General features: G+C 39.1%; 1 protein-coding gene across 3 annotated transcripts in view; it reads right to left on the bottom strand.

Moving 5' to 3' along the window:
* PLCB1 (phospholipase C beta 1) overlaps window positions 1-20,781 on the bottom strand; it is a 752,445-nt gene that overhangs the window by 208,309 nt on the left and 523,355 nt on the right. For all 3 annotated transcript variants that reach the window (XM_015149373.3, NM_001257867.1, XM_028827440.2), the window contains 2 exon segments: window positions 18,450-18,550; window positions 17,040-17,206 (listed from right to left, as the gene is read on the bottom strand). In XM_015149373.3, the coding sequence (XP_015004859.1) occupies window positions 17,040-17,206; window positions 18,450-18,550 (268 nt within the window).

Below are 20,781 nucleotides of genomic sequence, written 5' to 3' on the forward strand. Positions count from 1 at the left end.
CTATTATCCCTCACCCTTGCCAGATTACGCCCTTAAAAGTCTCTCTTAATGGAGTTTTGGTGTGGTTTCAAGAAAGATCAGTTAGTTGAATATGTTCAACCTACCATATTTCTCCTGAAGTTCCATGATTCTACTATATCCTACTGCAGATATTTTTGTTGATTAAGGTTAAAAGTCAGATCTTACATTTCTTATCTTTGATCTTAGTATTTGCAGGTAATGTTGAATCCGATGGGAAGAACAGGTCTTCTGCTTTGCCTGGCAGGGACTTACCGTGGGATTCTCTGACTTTCTTTATATTTTTTCTAATGAAAAGTATGCAGTGACTAATCTCTTACCACAGATGGCACTGTCTGGATGATCTGTCAGGTTTTCCTTGCTATATCTTTTCCTAGGTAGAGTGCCATCACAGCCACAGAGGAAGCTTGAGCTCCTAGGTACTTACTAGGTGGGAAATAGCTTGGATATCTTGGCTTCTCTTGCCAATCTCACAAGGCTGCTTGTGTGGAACAGGTGCGGTGGTGTGTGCAAGAAGCAGTCAACTCCCCACGTTTCTAAAGGAGTGATCAGTCAAGCTGACCTTTGATTTTCTGAGTGCTGGTGACTTGTCCAACTCCCGTCATGGTGGTCATCGGATATGTTGATACTTGATTCAGTCGCCAGGAAATTATGTCCAGATTTGTAATTCTATACCCTAAGTCTGTCATGTAAAGTTGCAATTTTAATTCAAAACACTGCTAGATAAATTATACTATTAAATCTAAAAAAAATTAAGGAGACTTCTAGAACTAAATTCTAAGATGATAAAATAAATCATGTGTTCAATCCTGTCATATTTGAGAGTTGACATATTTCCTCCTTTATCCTTCACCAGTCCCTCTTACACTTTTCCAAAACAAGCAGCAACAAAGCATTTGACCTTTTGCTTCAGGGAAGAAAGGGATGGCAGAGAAAGAAGAATGAAAAGGCACATTTTTCTGCTTGGTCCTGAGGACATTCTCATACCAAGGCTTCCTTGTCCTCAAGTCGAGGAGAAACCGCAGACAAGCCTGATGTCCTGAAGAGAGAAGCTCTGTGGCTCCTTTCCCAGAAGGTGCTCCAGAAAGTTGCTGCTGGTATTCCCAAGCAGCCAGAACCCATAGAAGCAGAAGTGTCTAAGTAGATGGGCCTGAGCCTTAGGGAGTTCCTCCTCGGTCCACCTAAGGGTGGCAAAGATGGAGCCGAGCCTGTGGTTATGAAAAGGATGGTCAATGACCAAGACCAGAAAAGAATGAAATGACGCAGGGCTACCAGCTTGGACCAGATTCCCTCTCTAATGCCCAGGCACTAGGGAAGGCTCTTAGTGCTTAGCCACCACTCTAGGTTATTTCAAAATAGAAATTGAGAGAGAGAGAGAGAGAGAGAGAGAGAGAGAGAGAGAGAGAGAGAGAGACTTGTTTTGAGTGCACTGAGAGTCTTCTCAAATGCAAATGTTACCACAACATGAAGACTTTCCTGAGTAGCCCATACAAATAGCAATCTCTCCTGCTGGCACTCCTGTCTCATATGCTGTTTAATATTTCTCTGTAGCATTTATCACCATCTGTCATTCTACTAATAGATATATTTTCTGGTATGCTAGCTTTGGTCTCTTCCTCCAGGGATTATGAGTTTCATGAGGATGGAGTGTCTTAGTTTGTGTTTCCCTCGAAGGAAATGAGACAGAACATGTACTTGAAGGTGATCCCATTTAAGGGGAGAGGGAGCTGGAGTATTTACACCAAGTCCCATCAGTCATTGTTTGAGAACTGCTTCCAGGGTGATAATTCCTCAGTACTCTTTGGCCAACTGCACCCTTGGGAAGAGGGGGCTCTGGAAGCTAAACAGAGCCTTCAGCAAAGAGCTGCAGGCGCTCAGTGGGAAGTCCAGCAGACAGGCAGTGTTCCTCCAGTTCACTGCTGATCTTTAGAACTCACAACAGTGCCTGGCTTGTAAATGCTCAGTAAATATTAATTGAAAAAATGATTATTTGGTGCCTGAATATTAACATTTATGTATTAATTTATATTGTGAGTGGTTTTGTGCTTCATCTTGGCAACCAGATATCTCAAACGATATTGTATCATAGACAACTAAAAATGGCAATTCCGAATTCAGCCATAAATGACACTGTAAAGGAAGGACTAAGAAGAAAACATCAAAGAAATGCAATGAACAGCTCACAGACCAGAACCAAGAGGCCCCGCAGGCGTTGACTAATGGTACCTTGAAGGCCAACAAATATGCAGAAGAAAGACAGGGAGGATTTGGGGGTCAGAGTCCTGACAAAGTCTTAGAAAGATTGAAAGTTTTATCCTTACGTCCTACCTCTGCCTAGCAGAAGTGCTAACCAGACAGCATTAAATGCTCAAAGCTATCAAAATAGACCAGGAAAGGGGACTAGAATAATTCAGAATAGGCCAAATCAATCCTTAAGTGACAGCAGAGTTGGCTGTACTTCATGACATTGCACATTGTGAACCACCTGCTCCATCAGTGCCCTCTCTTCTTAGCTTCCTTTGCTCAGCCCTGGTAGAGTTTCCTATTAGATTCACAAGTAAAGGATCTGAAATAATGTAATAGGCTCTCACTTTCTACCAAGTTCATGAATGTGACTTTATTTATTTATTTATTTTTGAGATGGAGTCTGGCTCTGTTGCCCAGTCTGGAGTGTGGTGGCATGATCTCAGCTTACTGCAACCTCTGCCTCCCAGGTTCAAGTCATTCTCCTGCCTCAGCCTCGTGAGTAGCTGGGATTACAGGCACACACCACCATGCTCGGCTAATTTCTATATTTTTAGTAGAGAGGGGGCTTCACCATGTTGGCCAGGCTGATCTTGAACTCCTGACCTCAAGTCATCCACCTGCCTCGGCCTCCCAAAGTGCTGGGAATACAGATGTGAGCCACCGTGCCTGGCCAAATGTAACTTTAAATAAGGTCAGTTAACACAAGCGGATGCTCCTCATTTAACTGAAATTTCTGAGCGCAGTAGCAAGTCCTCAGCACCTTATTCTCTCATTACACTCTGCATGAGCTCTGTGACCCAGGGGAAGAAAAAAGTACATAGGGCATAGTCAAAAACTAATCCTTAAATACAACTCATGGCACATTGCTAAGGTCTCTGGAAGGGGCCCCACTGAGGCTCTTCCCTGCTCGATATGCTAATTGGATGGTTAGCTAGGATATGCCCCCATCATGCCATTAAAGAACTAGCATGGAACTGCTCCTGAGCTAGTCCTAAAAGCAGTTTAAGACAGCAGCAGCAAAGTGCTAAAGGAAAAAGGATCAAGGAAAGAAAATGTGGTAGGCCATGCTTATACATGCAGTACTAAAAAACAAAACAAAACAAAACAAAAAAGGTATGACAGGAAAGTGCAAGGAAAAAGAGAGCCTTAGAAGAGTTTCATGATTTAAAATATTTCCAGCATATTGTTGAATAATCTTTTATGATACGCTACTTGCTATATGCAAGCATTAACTCATTTCATCCTCACAGTAACTCTGTAAGTGGCTACTTCTATGACTATTTTACAGATGGGAAACCTGAGGCAAGTAGCTTGCTCAAGGTTTGTGCCCAAAGATAAGGTGGCTCAAGTAGCTTGCTGAAGGTTGCTCAAGGTTACAACTCATAAGTGAATAAGTTGGGCTTTGAGGCCAGGCGGTCAGGCTTTGTGTTTCATGCCATTAAACATGATGCTATGCTGCTTGCTGTAGAAGACATCACACATCATCTAGTGATAGAAGAAGGTAAATAACCATAATTATCATAATAATGGGAGCTACTATTACTGAGCATTGACCACACGCCAGGCATAGAAATCCTATGAGAGACATACTTTTAAATTCCCATTTTCAGTTGAGTAAACGGAGGCTTAGAGATGTTAGCAACTTGTCTGAGGGCACAAGGTTATTTAGTGTGAAATGGATCTGGATACCATGCCTGGGCAATGGAAAGACAGATAGTGGTGGGTAGGGTTGATAGTGCTTATCTACATAACTTTCCTAACACGGCCTGGACTGGGGGCATGGACGATGGGGAGGAAAGGTGTCCTGCCTTCTTGGCAGTTGGCTTCAATCTGGGCACTCTGCATTGGTCCTAAAAATAATCCTAAATGTGACCAAGGCAGAGTTTTCCCAGGATTTACTTATCTCTCTAAAACGTGTTACTTTAATCTTTCTGTGTAAAGAAGCTGAGCTCCGGCGGACAAATGACCCATTTGGCAGAGGCGTGAGGATTAGCTCTTTGATTTGAATTTGTCTATCAAGGTCCAAATTCTTTTCCCGACTTAATTTACATTCTAATCTCTGCAAGTAATTTAAAAGCATCCTCTAGCATTTTTATCCTCCAACCCATGAATCTGATTTTTAGGAAGAAAAATGAAATATAATAGAAAACTTGTCATGCCAACATGAGGACAAGAGAAATGGTGAACACAAGAAGTGACATTGTTTTGTGGGCTTTGCAAAAAATATGCAGGTTAGCTTTAAAAAATAAAAACAGCTAAACCCATGCAAATAACATCTTCAGAGCTCTGCAGCACAGAGAAATCTACAAATTTTGCCTTGGAAGACAGATGGCCCATAAATCCACGTAGAATCATCACAGTCAAGATGGGAAAACTGGACAATGTGTCTGCCAGCTTGCATGGACACCAGCCTCCTTCTACTGTGCCAAATGCCAATTAGGCAGGATCTGGCACTCAGATGTTTGGATGTCACCGGGATTAGGTGGTTGAGAATCCATTCATCATTGCTCAATCTTCACTCTTAATGCAATAATACCAGAGCATACTGGAACGCTACCAGCCCAGTGGTTTAGCACCTCCTTAAATCACTTCTAAGCACAGCACTGAAAAGCAATTTCTCGGCTCACGTTTTTTCCTGGTGCTTTGGGCCTTGCAAATTCTGCTAGATCAGCTCACAGAAAGTCAGTGCAGATGGCATTAATATCCCATGGCTCACCAAAGTTTATTTGCCTATTTTAAGAAATAATCTAAATGTTCCCTTCTCAACTATCTTTGCCTGGGCACAAACTTTCCTATCACATTGGTCAGCTAACTGTGCTTTTGTACATTATATGAACTTCACTGGCGTCTTTGGTTATTTTGCCATTTTCCCCCCTAAATCTGGAGTCGGTATGTTCTGCACCTGTTTCCATGTGTTATTATTTTATCTTAAGTTGAAAAGTGTCACATACTGTTATTCCATCTTGATTGCAAAAACTGTGCTATTACCATAACTATGTGCAAATACAGCTCCAAGATATGGTGTGATAATGGCCCCTAAATGGCTATGTACTCTTCTCAAAAGCTCCTGCAGATTGGCTCTTCACGCAGTGCTCACAGCTTTCTGTGTCCCTGAAGTTTCCCCTGTATTAAGTTGTACTATTTGATGTGGTTTTGTGTGAAAATTCTTAATAATAACACCTTACTTTGATTTAACACTTCCCCTTTTTCAAAGTATTGTCACATCTGTGAGCTTATTTACTCCTCATCATTCCACTTGGTAGGCAGAAGACAGTTTTATTATCTAACATGACAGAGAAGCAAACTTGTCCCAAGAGAGATTAAACAGCCCCTTTAAAATGACATAGAAAGATAAGAACAGAATCCAGATTAGAACCTGTCACTCTTAAATACAGCTTTAGAGCTGTGTTTGGAACATAGATTTATTTGTAGAAGGACTGATTTATCATTTAAAATTAGAGGTTCTCAGAGGGTAGGAAACCAATTCCATTGCCTTTTATGAATACACTGTCACAGTGCTTTATGAGAGGAGACCCTCCACAGTGGTTCCTGACCATAATACAAAGGAGGAAAAATGTTCTAGTTCCTTCACCAGAATGTCATGTTTCTTGATCAAATTGGACATTGGCTTTGTATGAGCAAGGACCATGACCTTCACTTTGTTTATATCTCTTCCATAGTCTAGCATAAAGGCAGGCCCAGAATATTACGTTCTCATTAATGCTTTCTGATGAGCTACTTAAAACATGTTATCTTTTAGTGCCCTACATGCCACTTGTCTCTCATTTGGCCCTCTGCTCTGCAGCATAAAGCACAGCATGGAATGCCAGTTTCCTCTTCAGATGCCTTCAGCACATCCTTCCCCACTGTACTGACTACAGAGGAGGTTCTACTACATTGAGAACCCTGATAGATGAAGAATGGTGCCCTTTCATTGTCTGACTCAAGGGTTGACACAGGTAGCAAGGCCAAAAAAACTGTGTGTTGAGTAAATAAACCAACAAGTAAGTCAAGAATAGCATGAAGGGTTCCAGTCAGGTCACAAATGTTACATCTTTAGACTTACCTCTCAATAACTCATTCTTAAACAGTATAACAAGTCAAATTACTGGACCATCCAAAAAGTCGGTTTCCTCATTGTAAAATGGGAATAATAATATGGACTTGAAGACTTATCTGAGGTTTTGCACAAGAAATAGAAAAGCTGAAAAATGTGCCATGGTAATTTGCAGGTAAAGAGCTTAGAGCAATTCCAGAAACTCCCCATAATGTCAATAAACAAAACTTCAAGCTTCCCTTGCACGTGGTTATTCAATAGATATTTGCTAGATGAATGAATGGATATTAGCTAGATGAATAAATGGAATTGAATCACATTATATCTTGTTTTATAATTATTTGTAATAATAGAATTTTCTCCTTGGCTCCTTGAGAGCAAATACTTTATCTGGACTTTGTTCCTCTTTCTAGCAGTTCATAAGTTAGATGGGTAACACATGATTGTTAAAGTGTCCACACAACTGCATTAGGTATACGTTAGAATAAAGAAATGCATTCAATAAGCATCAGGTACTTTGAAGGATCTCTTTTTTGACATGCTGGAGATTCTTGTTATAGCTGCAGAGTGAGGTGGGAACATCCTTTTTAGTATCGTGAACAGTGTTTTGCTGGTAATAATATCATAGCAGACTGTATTGGTGCTCCAGGAGATACAGCTGAGCTGGACTTGTATCTGCATCTCTGCCTGATGACTGACTTCATGTGGTGTAGGCTGGAAAGGCCTAAGAATTAACACTTTCTTTTTTTTTTTTTTTTTTTTTTTGAGACGGAGTCTCACGCTGTTGCCCAGGCTGGAGTGCAGTGGCGCGATCTCGGCTCACTGCAAGCTCCGCCTCCCGGGTTCCCGCCATTCTCCTGCCTCAGCCTCCTGAGTAGCTGGGACTACAGGCGCCCGCCACCGCGCCCGGCTAATTTTTTTTTTTTTTTTTTGTATTTTTAGTAGAGACGGGGTTTCACTGTGGTCTCGATCTCCTGACCTTGTGATCCGCCCGCCTCGGCCTCCCAAAGTGCTGGGATTACAGGCTTGAGCCACCGCGCCCGGCCAGAATTAACACTTTCTAAGAGCATCCTCCAACAATGGCTGTGCTTGGGAATGACTATCTTGACAACACGTTTTTTGTAAGCTGCTGTCTCTTCCTCATTCACACTCCCTACTGCCCTACTAGTACTTCCTGGAATCACCTTTCAAACTCTGTGGACTTGAATCTCCTTTAAAAGTTGGCTTCTGGGAAAACCCCCAACAAAGACATACAGCCACATTGTTCAGAAGCATTTTTTTGGGCTTATTTTCTACATATAAGGTAGAATGCTTAGGTAAGCATTACCTAAGCATGCTTAGGTAAGAAGTTTGATTTTGTTCATCATTCTCAATTAACTCTCCTGTTAAAATAATGCTATCCCTAGCTTAGAGATCATCTTTGCTGTCACAGCTGGCATCCTAGAGACTGCAGTGATTCAGAGTTAGGACAGATCTTCCAGAATCTCCATAAGAGATTAGTGAAATCCTTGCTCCCTTTCCACTTCCTGGCAGGATTCCCTACCATGGTACATTTTTCAGCTTTTCTATTAAGAGTTAGGGTGGAAGGTCCCTCCCTCACTTAATCTGGTTTCCCTGTGATTTGCTTTTTTTTTCTGCATTCGACCTGTTTCCCTCCCACTTATCTGTTGTATCACATTGGTTATTGACGAGACCCTGGATAATGCCAATGTTAGGAGCCAAACGCCTGTGGCTCTGTGGCCTCTCTCCCTCCCAACACAGTACAACCTGTCAGCCTGTTTTGACTGAGCCAGAGTCCCCTGCCCCCCAACCCCTACATTGCAACCTACTCCTAGACCCTGCTGACAAGGGGAAAGGTATACTAGCCAACCATTATCAATGCCGTGTTCTGCTGGGAGGTCACATCTAGGAGGAAAGAAGCCATTCTCTGCTGTGTCCCAATAGCTCTCACATGAAATGGCAAGGCACCTCTGAAAGGTGTGATGAAGGAAAGTTTTAACAAGACTCAGCAGACAATGAGGTTGATGAGGCTACCAAGCTCACTTCTCTATTGGACTGGCATTTGATTTTACCTTTTACTTATATTTTTCCTGTCTGGTTATTTTCTGAACAAAGAACATTTCAGCTGTGGGTAGATGGATCTGTGACTTTCTGGCCAGAGCTGTGGGCCTGAGTAGACACTGAGGTCACTGAAAGAAAGAAGAAAACAAACAGGATTCCTGGGCCAGGCCTTTGCCTTTCCTCAGGCCCCGGCCCTGCCTTCTGGGAATAAAGGAAATGTAATAAGGGAAAGGAAAGCAAAAGGAGTTGCCAGGTCAACCAATGAACAATAGATCCACAATGACTATCTTGAAACTTTTTTTCATTCTTAGGCAATGTGAAATATTTCAGAGAAGTCTATGAACATACCAAACATGAAGTTAAGAAGAACTTGGAATGCACTCAGGGACGACAATGCCATTTTTCTGTAACCCTCCGCAGAGGCTGGAGAGTCAATAGATGGAATTTAAATGAGATCTCGATCAATAAAATCCTAGAGTAGCTTTTCAGCAGCTTTTTCAGTGCAGTAACTTAATTAAGGCATGAAAAACATTGGCTACATCATATAGTTTTCCTCTGTTTTTGTCTTTTGGGAAGAAAATTGATCTCATTTGTGTTGACTTTGTTGATTCACTTTGGTTCTATTTCCTCAACTACTTTGTAGGTAATCTATATAAAATGACTTAAATGGATGCTACCTTAATTGTAAGGCAGATCTTTAAACTAGTCAGTATTTCCTTCAGAGGAGTGGTTTTTAAACTAAACATCCTGAATATCCCAGGGTTTGGGCAGACGTCCCTGTAGAGAATGGGGTGGGTCATAAGGGGAGACAGTGGTAGGGCAACAGCCACCATCACCTGTATTCCAGGCTCCCCTCTATTCCACCAAGACAGCACCTTTAAAGCTTTTCCCTACATATTGGCCTTTCTCATGAGACTTTGTTAGAAGAAACAAACAAAGGGTGCTATGTCTAGGACCAGTTTGGAAACCACTGCTATAGATATCGATCAATAACTTCTAAATGGACTGTGTTGCAACTTTTTTCTAAGCAAGTCCTGATGGAGTGCCTAGGTGGATGTCTGGAGTAGCGGGAAGAATTCTGCAATGGGACAAAGAAAATAGGGTCTTGGTCCCAACATTACCATTTCTGCAAACTGCCTCTTCTAATAACCTGACAGTTTGGCTAAGCTAAATGGCTAAGTCCTTTGTAGACTGGAAATCTATGATTTGAGGCCACTGGCCAGGGCTTCATGATTGGAAACAATGAAGACAATAATGTGACAGATTGGCAGGAATGATGAGGCATAGCCTCTTTCCATTTTTTTTTTCTCTGAATGCTCAGCAACTCTGACCTTACCCATCTTTCACTTTTAATTCCCTAAGGCCATTTATAGAAAAGTGCTTGTCTTAGTTTAGGTTCTTCCAAAAGCAGGATCTGAGACAAGGATTTGAGTGCAAGTAGCTTTTTTGGGAGTTGACCCTATGAAACAACAGTTGAGAAAAGAAGTGAGACAAGAAGGAAAGGCAGCTAAGAAGGAGAAGGTTATGAAGCAGGTTACAGCTGTGGTCAATTAGGGCTCAGTCTCATCAAGGAACTCTGGGAGAAAGCAGAGAACACACATCAGAACTTTGCAACCCAAGGGGCATAGAAGATGAGGTATTTATTCTTCAACTACTCCTGAGGCATACAATCCCTGGGAATTGTAGCCCGGCTGTGAATGGACTGACAGAAGGCCCTGGAGAGTTACCAAGTGTGTAGGTGGCTGGGTTGGAACCATGAGTGCCAAGGGACATGGGACTAGCACAGGTGTCTGCTACATTGCTGGTCTCATCCCATTTTACAGATGAAGAACCTGAAGCACACAAGTAAAGTCTCTTGCCTGAGGTTTACTGGCTTCATCATGACACTATGCCAGCCTATTTCTTTAATCTGGGCATGTTTGATCTTTCAAGGATGGAGAATAGAGATTATAATCATCACTATTATTAGTTTTTATAACTTCTACCTAGTAAAGTGAAATGGTGCTGGAAAAATATGATTCAAAAAATCTACATTGAAGTGATAATGAAGTAAACAGCAAGAGTCGAGTGTACATCCCTACTCTTATGACTATAATTATAATTCCATTTTAATAAAAAGGTATAGAAAAGAATGAGTCAGAAAGGACCATTTGTGCACAGATATGACATGCCATATTTTTTCAAGTTTCATTAATAAATGATTATTCTTATCCTTAATTATAGTACATTAAATAAGCCTGTTAGATGAGAAACAGCAATATTCAGGAATACCTCAGCCCAAGGCACTGAGTCTCACTTCTAGACTCATAAATGTTTTAAAATAATTTGGCATAAATGCCAATGATCACTTTTCATTAGTTCAGGTCAATGACGATTTAGCCGACAACAATGAATATATGTAACCTTCTTACCAAAAGCATCTTATTTAATTCTTCTGGTAATTCTCTCAGGAAATAATTTCAAAGTTGAGAAAACTAGGGAGCAGGGCTAGTCAAAGAAGTTAAATGGCTTGGTAAGGCCAAATAAAGAGTCATAATGAATGACTGATTTCTGACCTAGTTTTAGTGTGATCTACTCTTTTTATCTGCCAAGCGACCACTATTCCTTCCCTTAGGAAGCATATCCTGGTTGAATTTTAGGGAACCATCTCTCTCCAATTGTCGGTCTATGTGGTTTGTGCTTTAGGTAGTTGACCCCTTATGGGCTCTTGGGGGAGTCATATGACTTAAGCCTGTCCGTTTATTTTTATCCCATCCTTCAGGACACTGTGATTCTAATTTAGAAGTGGCCTTGAGTGACTGAAGCCATGCCCTGGATTCTGGGACTTTCATTGGAACCATGAGTAAAAAGGATTTCTGTGTACTAGGACTGGTGAGCTATAGGCTTGGAGCTGTTGGTGGCTGTCTTGGCATTCAGGAAAATCTGCCCAAGAACTAGAGCCAGTATGAGAAAATGATGAGAGATGAACAAAGACAATTACTGATGACATGACTTGACCTTCCGGATATGGTCATGTCTGAAACCATTAACACCTTGACTTTTTGCTTATATGCACAAGTACATTTATTCAGTGCTTTAGTTTGAGTTAAATTCTGCCATTTTTTTCAACTGGAGGAGTCTCACCTAAAATTACAGGTTTCAAGTTTCCCAAGTCCAGTCTCTTCCTATCACTCTCAGCCTATTTCTTGGTGTTGACAATGAGAGAACATAGCTCAATTATATAATACTTTAAATAAAACTATACTGAAAATGCAATAGGGCTTTTTTTCCTACTGATACTATTTAAAGGAAAAAAAGCTAAAACACTTTCTATATCTGAACTGCTACTACTTTGCTTAAAATCAAATTGCTTCGCCATTATAATTTTGAGTTCATTTCAACTATTAAACTATTAACTCAGTGAGTAGTGTCACTAAAAGGGATTATATAGCTTCATTTTTATGATTTAATTACAACAAAGTGGGGATACTTCTGTATAGTATGCCTTATAAAAATTTAGGAGGAAGAACTGATGATAAAAGGAAGGTAGTTTGAAACATCTGCTATTATAATCTGCTACACTAATTCAATTATTTAACAAACACTCATAAACACCTGATCTTCACAGAATAAAAGCATGAAAAAAATTACTGTTTTCTTTTGGTTTGGCAGTTTAAGTAAAATTTGACCTTCGTTCATAGATATGTAAGTTGAAGTCTGCATTCTGTTACCAAAGTTACAGACTATAGACTATTTTATTTTTCATGCTAATTTTACTCACTGTGTTTCATCTGAAGAGTTTAAGTGATTAAAAATATAACTGTTTTGGAGACACTGATCTTGAAAGTATGACATTCATGAACATGTTGTTTTCAAGAGGCAGTGGTCATTGCATATTCCTGTGCCAGGAATATCTAAGTCTACAGTGCAAACAACATGGAAAGGAGGAAGCTTTTGCTGACCAGGGGCCACGGTATTTTTCAATGTGTGATTTTCAAATGGTAAAAATCAAACTCCCAGGAGAATAGTATCCTCTGTGACAAGACTCAAATTCTGTCTTTGTGGAACCCACACACATGACCCAGCCTTAGACTGCACAGAAATCCTCTGATTATTTATAACCAACACACACATCTCCCAAAACAGAAATTTCAGCATGGAGATGTGGCTGACATGCTAATTACAGCAGGTCCTCAGAGGATCAAAGTCTATTGTCTCTTCTGGAGTTTCATTTCATACTTCCATGTGTCACCCTTTTAGTCAGCTAAACTATGGTCAGCTTTGGCATTTGGGCTTTTGATGACACTAAAATTTTTTCATTTAATTTCAAGTCTATGTTTTATATAAAAATTATATAAAATGCAAATAAAAGCTAAACAGCACATGTCAGGTTTGCATATTATTTATTTGTTTAATACCTACTTTAAGATATGTTTCTGGCTATCAGAGAGTGTGTGTGCCTCTGTGTATGTGTATATATGTTGTGTATATATATGCTACATATGTTTATATTCTATCATGTATATTATGTGTGTATCTTATGCTTAGCATTTTATAACAAGTATAGGCTATATGGAAGTGCCTTTCTCAGGTAAATAAGACTTAATTTCCTGATCAGCACTGAGATCAACACCAATTTAACTAACACTTGGGCACATCTGAAAACAGTTAAAATGAAAGCAGCAGAAGAATAAATTATAATGTAATATTAAACTTCCCTACTTATTTTCTTATGTGTTTATTGATCCAAATGTATTAACTACTTGACTAAAAGTTTAAAGTTTTAAAGTCTGTAGCTCATCTGTGTTAAAATCAATTCAGCCCAAATGTTATCTCTTCCATGAACTGTCCCCTACAGGAAGAAATCCCTTTATCTTCATGCTTGCTGCACTTTTCTCTGTACTTCTTAGAGTTTTGCTACTGAGTGTGGGCCTTTGCTCAGCATCTTCTGCCTCACCCAGTAACTTGTTAGAAATGCAGAATCTCGAATCTACATTTTAACAAGGGCTCAGGTGATTCAGGTGCACATTGGGTTTCAAGAAGTAATATTTAGATATTATATTAATTATGGATATTAGATTATTAATATATTTACATATTATATTAAAATAGAATTATACATATATAATATATATACGTTTAAGAGGAGTGCAAATCTCTAGGGACATAGGGTTTATCTCTGGGTCTGTCACTGTCTGTAGCCTCTTGCCTTTCACTGAAGAGTTATTAAATACTGAAGTTATGAATGACTTAATGTAGGTTGGCTTGTAAGTTTGAGTTTGTAAGACTAGAACACCAGAGACTGTGTGCTTCCTCTAGTACCATTTGGCCTGCTTTAAACAATTAATAATAACAATTTAGGCCATTTACTGAATGACTATTGTGTGCTGGGCTAAACATTAACAGACACAATCTCACTTTATCCTAAAACAAGGCAGCTATCATGAGTCCCTTTTTGTGTACATGACTTAGAGCTGAAATGACCCTACTAAGGTCTTTGTAATTTGACTTTTAACTCCTCAAGAGTTGAACTTCTTTCATATGGATTCTAGAGAAGAAGGAGCTACAGATACAGCCAACCAGAACTTCTGAACTGGTGCTGAAGTCCCCTGGGGTGACTGAGGGTGCATGTTATATGGTAGCAGGTGGCTGGCCCATTAGCTACATTCCAGCTGTTGGACTCCAAAGCCTCTGTCCTTCCCATGTGCTAGATAAGGTTTTAGGTAGAGATGGCATTAGCCAAAATTTTTCTGTACAGAGAACACTAGGTAACATTCTTAAGTGATCAGTTGGGGCACAAATACTTTGGGTCACTGATTAGATCCCACCTGCAAGTCTACATTAAGGATTTCATCATGAGAAGGTGCATCTTCTAGGTGCTGGGGAAAATAAAAGAAAGTTTAAGGCCCAGAAATCATGTGATCTCCTAGAAAAAATAGACAACAACTCCTGAGGAATGAAAACCAACACACTACACTTCAAAACATTGAGAAGAGTTAACACTTATTCATCGTGTTACACAGGCCCAGATTCTTCTTTCCAAATGCTTTGCAGGTTTTATTTAATTCAAATCTACAACAAGCAAATCAAGAATTCTTCTGTCCTTAATTTTGAAGATGAAATAATGAAGGCATAGAGAAGTTAAGCACCAAGGCTATAAAACTAGTGAGGTGGATCTCAGCTTTGAAACTCAAAAGTGGAACCACTATTCTATGTTGCTTCTTTATACTGCTATTAAGGTTGACACAGAGGTTTTGTGATCAATGTCATATTAAGGTATGGAAAAACAGATAACGTTGCTTTTAAAACATTTAAATTTTAAAATATTTTGTGTGCCTCTTTCGATGTGAAATTCATAAAATGGCACTAAATAATTTTGCAAATGCTAGGAGACATCATCTTAATTTCCATTAGAATCAAAATGGGTTTTTCTAGGGTTATAGGGTTTTATAGTAATCTATCACAATGTTTTCTCTTTGTACCCTCTACATTGTGCGAGTCATCAGAAGATGATGTACGGAGGCATCAGATACCAGCTGAAGCCTGGGCCATCAGCAGTGTGGTGTGAAGGAAGGAGGAAAGGAAAAGGCTTACACTTTGGAGTGTTTCACTGGTTTCACAAAAGCTTTTTGTTTTCCTAGTGTCATGGGCTAACTGGTTTTTAGAAGTGTTGTTAGATTTGTTGTAACAATGTGTATGTTATTTTTGGAGAAGTTTGGATTTTAGAAAAGAACTGCTAAGCTACTTGGGCAAAACCTCCAAGATGTGCCCTGCTTCATGATAAGGGGAAATCTCATCTCTTGTGTACTACAGAAGAAAGGGTAACCTATTTAAGTAGGTTTGGAGGGGCAGGCCTGGCCATGCCAAGACATACTGTTGGGTTAGTTGTTTCCTTTAACTAATCTCACCTTCACAGCATCAGTAAGAATGATGACAACAACTAAGGCAAAGTGCTTCACCAAGAAAACAAATGAAAACTAAAAAATTGCATCTAAAAATTTCCAAGTAGTAGCATGTAGGATATAATTAATAGATTTTATATTTATACTTCTTCTTCTTCTGTCTTTCTTTTCTTTTCTTTTTTTTTTTTTTTTGAGACAGAGTCTCCCTCTGTCACCGAGGTTGGAGGGCAGTGGTGCAATCTCGGCTCACTGCAACCTCCATCTCCTGGGTTCAAGCAATTCTCCTGCCTCTTTTGAGTAGCTGGGACTACAGGAGTGTGCCATCATGCCCGACTAATTTTTGTATTTTTAGTAGAGACAGGATTTCACCATGTTGGCCAGGCTGATCTCAAACTCCTGACCTCAAGAGATCCACCCGCCTCGGCCTCCCAAAGTGTTGGGATTACAGACGTGAGCCACAGCACCTGGGCCCATTTATACTTCATGCTTTCATTTTCCACTTAGAGGACCAGTTCCAGATTAAATATAATGGGTTAAAAGACTTTTAAATTTACTTTTATGATAATCATTCTTATTTATGACTATAAGCTTGCTAGAGCTATTTATGTTACTTTAGAAAATGCCTGCATATTAATATATAATTGATTTCTTTTCAATAATTGGTTAATTGTACTTTATTTTCCTCCCTATGGAATATCTAGGCAATCTGCAATAACATCAGTGATAACACACTAATTTTCTTGGTGAAGATATTTCAATCCAGATGAGAGTTAGTCTTCGCAGTGGAAGATCTTGTTCAGGGACAGTGCTGCCACATGTAGTTGAAAACTTGCAGTAATTACATCTTCATGATCTTATTTTGGCAATTCATTTTCCCAGAATCGAAAATAAAAATTTCTTAAAAACTTCCAGGTGGCCGGGCGCGGTGGCTCAAGCCTGTAATCCCAGCACTTTGGGAGGCCGAGACGGGCGGATCACGAGGTCAGGAGATCAAGACCATCCTGGCTAACACGGTGAAACCCCGTCTCTACTAAATAATACAAAAAACTAGCCAGGCGACGTGGTGGGCGCCTGTAGTCCCAGCTACTCGGGAGGCTGAGGCAGGAGAATGGCGCAAACCCGTGAGGCAGAGCTTGCAGTGAGCTGAGATCCAGCCACTGCACTCCAGCCCGGGTGGCAGAGCGAGACTCCGTCTCAAAAAAAAAAAAAAAAAAACTTCCAGGTAACTTAGAGCTGCCTTTGGGTTATCAATTTTTGGATTGTTTTGTATTTACAACACTAAGTATTTCTACACAGAGAGCCAAATTTTAGACTATTTCCCCAGATAGAAAAATTTATCAGATAGTGTATACTGGAAAAAGATAAGGGTCTCACAGACTAAATATTCTCTTCAGTTTTAGAACCTTAGAAAAATCTGTGGGCCACTTCACAGAACTTTCTAGAAAAAGATCCAAAAGGGTAACCTAAAGATAGTGAATTTCCTGTATGAAAAATACACATTAAGTCACTGGGTGAATTTGAAACAAAACAGGATTAGACATTTAAAAAATATGTTACATGCATTCATAAATATAATAACAAGGACAAAAAAATCACACACCGAAGTTTAAAGAAACACGTACTGCATTGAACCTCCAAGTGATTTCAGACAGAAAGGGATGCCTTTGTAAACAGAGGAAACTAATCTAATAATCATTGGTGTTCCTAATTCCCAGGGTGTGACTACCCCCAATTAGAAACAAGAGCTTCCCTTTGGTGTGAAAGGAAGTACTGACCTTTTTTGGCGAAGCTGCTGTTGGGTTCATACTTCTCAATCAATACTTGGACTTGCTCTTGTTTTAGAGGTGGATAAAGTATTTCATTAAGCCGAGGATCTCGCTGCTTAAGGTTGATAAAATCCATCATCTGGTCAACGGTAAGATATGGTTTGCTTTTGGCACCACTAAAAACAGTTAAAAATCAATAAATAAGAATTTTTTAAACTAAGTTTCATTCATATATTTGCATTTAACTCTAGGGAAATAAAATCCTGCTATGCTTGATAAGAAAATACTATTTTGAAACTCTTATCTTGCCCTAAAAACATGATTTTTATACCTCTGTGGGCTGCAAATATCTTGTGCAATTGCTACCACTAAAACCCAATGCTCTTGAAAAATACCAAATGGGTAAGAAAACTCACAGTAGAAAAACACTGCACAATGTGCAGAAGGGTGCACCATTCTAAACAGAACACAGAGGTTTTTTGATTATGACAGTAAATTTTTGGTTTAATCATCCAACTCCATATCCCTAGTCATTTAAAGATGTATTTATTATCATTACTTAAAGTAAACAACCTGTTTGAGCATTTTTAAAAGTTACCGTTAGGCTTCAACAAGAGACTATAACTCCTCAACATATCGTTCAAACTTCCCATTTCAATTGTATTGATCATCTAAAGACAAATTCAGTGGTACAAATGTTGCAGATGTTCAATAAATATATGATGGCAATGAACAGCACAAAACAAGAATATGCAATGTCATTTTCAGCAGTACTGTTTGCCTGTCTTCCATTTGAAGAAACCCTTATTTTGTTTACCACATTTTGTATTGTTTTTCTGTCATGTAGATTTCAGTATTTCAGGAAAGGTAAACTGCTACTTTCCCCATATTTGCCTTAGTGCCTTGGTTTCTTTCTTTCTTTTTTTTTCCTTTTGTTCTTCTAATCTTTCAAAAAAAGTAACGCCTTAATATAAGTTTATAATTTCTAACATAAAAGCAAATAATTCTTCAGCAAAGGGGGTTCTCAGTAATCCAAACTTCTCATTTTGCTAATGTGGCCGAGAGAGATAAAATAACTGGTTCCCAATCCAGAGTTCTTCCTGCGACATGAGTCTATCTCCACTAAGCCAAGATGACTCCCTGTTCTACCCATAATCCTTCAACCATACAAAGTTATCTGAGCATGCAAAAACAACTACCTCCGACAATATATCACAGCAAACTTGTACTCATTGAAAGCAGTGGTTGCACCTCATGGGCAAGATTGTATGATCCTATCCAAAACATCACACAGGAATATTGCTTTTAAACATAGTGTATGATATTCTTCCATCTCCAATTACCACTCAAAGTCCTGCTCTAGTCACCTGAGAATCAATGAAAGCTGAAAAAGATGTGGGTTAAAATGTGTACTCTTACAATTCTGAAAAGATGTTATCAATTTCAGGTCGAGGGCAAAGGTTGTTGAGGAAAACTCTGTACACTTCTGGAGTGAAATCTTCTTGAGGTATTGAATCATTCTGGGAAATAAGACAACAGAGTCAGCAAATGGTCTTTTTCTTTCCCCAGCTTCCTCCCTCCCTGTTTTTTCTCTGTCTCTTCCCTTCCTTCTTCCTCCCCTCCCTCGCCTTCTCCCCCTCTCTTTCCTTTCTTTTTCCTTTTCTTCTAGGAGGTCAGGGTAAACACACCTATGAGGTCAACCGTAGCGTTCATTTGGACACCGACTTTAGGGTGTCAAACCCTTTTTTCTGTGGCTTTTTCAGTTTAATTTAAGCTTAAGAAGTTTCTCCTGCTAAAGGGATGTTAACGCCATTTCCTACATACATTTTCTAAAGTAAGTTAGACCTACGAAAGATAGTCTGTTTGGCAGAATTATTTTTAGGTTTTTTTTTTTTTTTTTTTTTTACTTGAATCTTTTTTTTTAAAGTAATTACCGTAGAGACAGACAGAGTCAAAATGAAAACATAAATTCCAATTTTGTGTCATTTTTTTTCAAACAATGTTCCCTCTGGTTTAAATAATCTGATAAGTTGTAAAACAGTTTTCGTAAGTAGGACAGCACTAGTCATTATTTTTCCACTGATTGCTCCTGGTCCTATTGTTTAGGAAGCAAGTCATTGATATAAAAGGCCACTTCTATGACTTATTTTTCTGTTTAGTTGGGCTGCCATGGAAACCGGAAGCATGTATTCAAGCCTTTGTTAACAGGAAGGACATTTTTCATGCAGTCTTCCTATTTCAGGTACGTGTTAATGTGATTATTTTTATTTTTCAAACCCTTAAACAAAAGAACACACCCTTCCTTTTACTGTTTTCATAGGTTTTACAAATGTCTAAAAATTATTGTCTGAAGTTGTTCACCACTTGCAAACAGATAAGAGAACTTAGCTCATCACTCGGCCAATAGCAGAAGACCCATATTTGTGGAATGAATGAATGAAGTAATATTTCCTTTACTAAATCCATGTATAGAGATAGAAAAAAATCTATTTTGCAAAACAGAATTTTGAGACAACCAAACAATACATGAATCATTAGACATAGATGTGTTGTGTCATTATAACTTAGGTTACTTGAGCACAAACTTTGAAATAAACACAAGTGGTCAAATCCAGGAGCAGTGGGGACTTCTCGTGAATTGTTTTATTAGTATTTTGGCATTCATAAAAAGGGAACAAGTATAACCTGCAAGCACATTTCCAAAATTCCACTTGATTTATAGAAAGAGAGAAATCTCTTTAGCTGGAGACTGCACACTTTTCAGTTCCACCCTCTCTCTAAGTTGGACACCTGGAGCTCTGTAAATAGTTTTAATAGATGAAAATGACCCTATCTACCTTCATTATTGGCTGTTAGGCACAAGGAAGAGAAATACTTAAAATCAGTTGCGAGAACGTGCTCAATGGCACTGCTGGCCAACTCAAGTGCCTCCAGCTTTACTGGATTCTATGAACCCCAAGTGTGTTCTCCTATTTTCCCTACTAAATAGAGTTCACCTCACTTCCCCTTCTACCAACTTCATCCAACATACACATAAATTAATTTGATCTAAGGAGAGCAATAATTGTCATCCTTCACTTACTGACCTCTCTTTTCCTTCCCGTCTCAGTTTATAACTTCTTTTTCTGGAAAGCCTTGCCTTCTCCTTGTACTGGGTTTTGTCTTCCAGTTGTGCACACATCACACCTTGCATGTCTCACATTTCAACACTCAATGTATTGTGCTCCCAGCTATACAGTTCTCTCTATTCTTTGCTAATCTGCAGATGCACACGAGCTAGGATGTGTGTCTTGTCTGTTAATGGCTCTATTTCCAGTGTGCCACATAGAGTAGGTACAAATAAATACTTACTAAATGAATGGATGTAATTTATTGAGAAATGTGGAGAAATTGACAGCGAACACTCATGTGCTGTTATTTCCTTTGAAATATCAGATTTAACTAACGTCATTTACATAAGAGTCCTGACACAGAATTTGATGGAACAATATGCTTTACTAAAATCTTACCATTGTTCATGCACCAGCTGTGAATTAGGAGGGGTCAAATTAATGAGATAATCTGAATAAACACAACATTATTTTCATTGCGAGTTAGATGTTAGCATATTGAAAGAAGAAAACATTTCAACATAGCTGATTTTCTTTGTCTCATTTTTCTTTTGCCCAACTTGACTGATGAGGATACCCCAAAGTCTTTGGGGTTAGTAGGTGAAAATGGAAAAAAAAGTGTCTGGTAAAGAGGAGTTAAA

Source organism: Macaca mulatta, chromosome 10 (assembly GCF_049350105.2).
Source record: "Macaca mulatta isolate MMU2019108-1 chromosome 10, T2T-MMU8v2.0, whole genome shotgun sequence".
NCBI classification, from domain to species: domain Eukaryota; kingdom Metazoa; phylum Chordata; class Mammalia; order Primates; family Cercopithecidae; genus Macaca; species Macaca mulatta.